Below are 3,193 nucleotides of genomic sequence, written 5' to 3' on the forward strand. Positions count from 1 at the left end.
TGTACCTAGGGTCGAACAGGGGACGGCCAAGGGTATCCAGTAAAATATCCTCAGAAATGGGATTAGATTCAGAGGGGGATTTATTTAGCTCATGAGGGGGAAAATCCTCATCCGAATACCCTGCACAGTATTCGTCAACCACTTGAAGTTGAAGGTTGGAGGTAGAACCCTCTAATGGGTCCAGGTTATAATTAGGATTATTATCCCGAGTATCAGGGATGGATAATCTAGGTGTTTTAGCCGGTGCTTTGCCTTTACCGGCGGTAGCACTATCGCCCTTTTTTTATTTTTAGGGCAAAGTAACGCAAAGCGTTGTATCAAGAGTGGTGTCAGTCACCAATTGAAAGTGGGGTTACCCACAAATAAAATGCGGTAAAAAGTGTAATGAGGGGGTCACCCTCAGGAGAAAGTGAGGCAATATATACTTTTCGAGGGGGTCACCCTCTATAATGAGGCAGGTAAATATAAATATGTTAATTTATTATAATTAATTTAATAAAGCTGTGGACTTTATACTCCAACAGTATAATCTGTGTCCGAGTCTTATTTAAGTTTAAGGTTATAGCACATGCCGAATAACGACTGTGCAAATGTCATGCTACCAAAAGCACTACAGCCTGCTCTGTTGGCCATGGTGCTAGTAAGGTCCTGGCGTTGTCCCCAAATCAGCGGAGTACAAGTCAGTAAAACCGTGCAAGCTGGGACAGACACTTCAGATTATACCCAGTGGAATTTAATAGGTGCACAAAGCAATGTTTCGACTGACGCAGCAGCTTTTACCAAGTCTAACATACCCAACCAGTGCCATTGTTTATCCATTTATACCCAAATAAATTACATGTAATGTGATTAGCTTGTGTTATTCTGAAATAAGGCGGCTGGGACTAAGGGCTTCCACGTTTCCCAGATGGTATTTTTATGATTCCTCACAATGGAAACTATGGCATCAGTTTGTTAAATACACATAAACTTTCAAAGAATCTCTTTCACACTATATTTGCGTTGCTGGGGTTGAGGTAATTCACAGGCTTTTCACAGCAGCATGACCTCGATGATATCTTTCAGCAGTCAGAGAGCTAAAGTCCACTCACCACACCCAGTGGAAAGAGATTAACACTAATAAATATTAGTGAATAGAACTCGGCTCTCCAGTTCTCCTTGCTGCTTCCCGTGATGGCGTTTGCTGATCTGAGAGACGAGCTGACCTGCTCCATCTGTCTGAGTATTTATACAGATCCTGTAACCCTGACATGTGGACACAACTACTGCCGGGTCTGTATCGGGGATGTGCTGGACACACAGGACCGATCTGGAGTTTATACCTGTCCTGAGTGCAGAGTTGATTTTCCGGAGCGTCCAGCACTGGAGAAGAATAGGAAACTGTGTAACATAGCGGAGAGTTTCCTATCGGTTCACCCAGAGCAGATGCAGGTGAAGGTTTTCTGTACCTACTGTGACTTCCCTTTTCCTGCAGCTAAAACGTGTCTGCATTGTGAAGTCTCTTTGTGTAACAAGCATTTAATAAAACACAACAAATCACCAGAACATGTATTAACTGAACCCACCACTTGCTTGGGGAGTCAAAAATGCTTGGATAAGGAGAAGGACCTAGACTGCTGCTGCTCTGGAGATGCTGCCAGTATCGATGCATCCTGTAGGAAAGGTGGGCCCCAGATGGAGGCAATGCATGAGATCCATGAGAAGAATAAGAATAAGCTGAAAATTATTCTAGAAAAACTGACTTTAAAGAGAGAAGAAACTGAGATACAAGTCCAGAAATTACAGGAGTTCGAAAGGGAAGTGCAAGAGAAAGCGGCTGATGAAACAGGGAAAGTCATTGCCCTTATAAAGGATATCACAGAGCAGCTGGAAGCCCTGGAGAAGCGAGTCCTGAGTGAGATCTCCAGGCAGGAAGAGCAGGTCTCACTCCGAGTCTCAGATCTAATGCGGCAGCTGGAAATCAAGAAGGAGGAGCTGTCCAGGAAGATGGGTCACATCGAGGACTTGTGTAACATGACGGACCCATTAACTGTCTCACAGGAAAATGAATTAGACAGTGCTGATTATTGTGACACTGAGGGGGAAGGTGACAGGGACAGAGAGGTAGATTATCAAAATATCCATACTGAAGGGGATCTAGATGTAAGCCTGATCTCATTGTCCTTGCACACGGGCTTAGCTGATATTGTGATTGGTGTAAAGAGAAAGTTCAGCTCAACAGAATCTTCTGACATTTTACTGGGTGTAAAAATTACTGCAGACATAGTCATGGATATATATACAGCCAGTAATCACATAGCTTTATCGAGTGACCTGAAAACTGCCTTGTGGTCTGAAATAGCAAAGAGTCGCCCAGAAACACCAGAGAGATTTCAGGATTATCCTCAAGTCTTAAGCACCAGGAGTTTTGACTCAGGACAACATTACTGGGAATTGGAGACCAGTGAATCAGATGGTTGGAGGATCGGTGTGGCCTATCCCAGTATGGACAGAAAAGGCTTTAAGTCACTTCTTGGATATAATAAGAAGTCCTGGTGTTTGTGGAGGTGGTATAATCAGTACTCCGTGAGGCATAACAGTAAAGGGGTCCATTTACCTCATAGCCCATCCTGTCAGAGACTAGGAATATCCTTAGACTACGAGGCCGGGCGGCTGTCCTTCTATGAGCTGTGTGACCCAATCAGACACTTACACACCATAACTACCACCTTCACTGAGCCGCTTCATGTTGCATTGTGGGTAGTAAATGATGCATGGGTGAAAGTTGTTCCTAGGATTGATGAGTTTTGTATAACTGCCAAGTGATATATTATGAAAGCAGGCCATGGTTGGTTTAATGGTTACGGGAACGCAAGCAGAAAAACATGAAGCCAGGTGTGAATAACTAGAGAACTTAATTATTAGAAGAATAATCTGTTTTAATGTAATGGTGTATATGTGTATGAAATGGTGTATATGTGTATGTTGTGTATATATGTGTACTTTGGCAGTGTTTCCATACAGTTTCAGTGCGTGTGTTTTCTAAATAGATACTGAATGTGCAAACTGACTTTTGGTCCGTTATCTGGTGCTGGACGTCCTCACGGACCTCCAGCGTCAGATTTTCACCACAGGAAAGCATTGAATAATGCTTTCCTATGGGGAGGTCTAATGTGCTCGCGCGGTCATTGCCATGCATGCGCATTAGGTCTCC

General features: G+C 43.5%; 1 protein-coding gene across 1 annotated transcript; it reads left to right on the plus strand.

The window, feature by feature from the left end:
• Positions 1-1,080: 1,080 nt before the first annotated feature.
• On the plus strand, positions 1,081-2,938 carry LOC134575239 (E3 ubiquitin/ISG15 ligase TRIM25-like). The gene has a single exon (XM_063434496.1). The coding sequence runs from the start codon at positions 1,174-1,176 to the stop codon at positions 2,803-2,805; it is 1,632 nt and encodes a 543-aa protein (XP_063290566.1). The 5' UTR covers positions 1,081-1,173; the 3' UTR covers positions 2,806-2,938.
• Positions 2,939-3,193: the final 255 nt, after the last annotated feature.

This window comes from Pelobates fuscus, chromosome 10, assembly GCF_036172605.1.
Source record: "Pelobates fuscus isolate aPelFus1 chromosome 10, aPelFus1.pri, whole genome shotgun sequence".
Taxonomy (NCBI): Eukaryota; Metazoa; Chordata; class Amphibia; order Anura; family Pelobatidae; genus Pelobates; species Pelobates fuscus.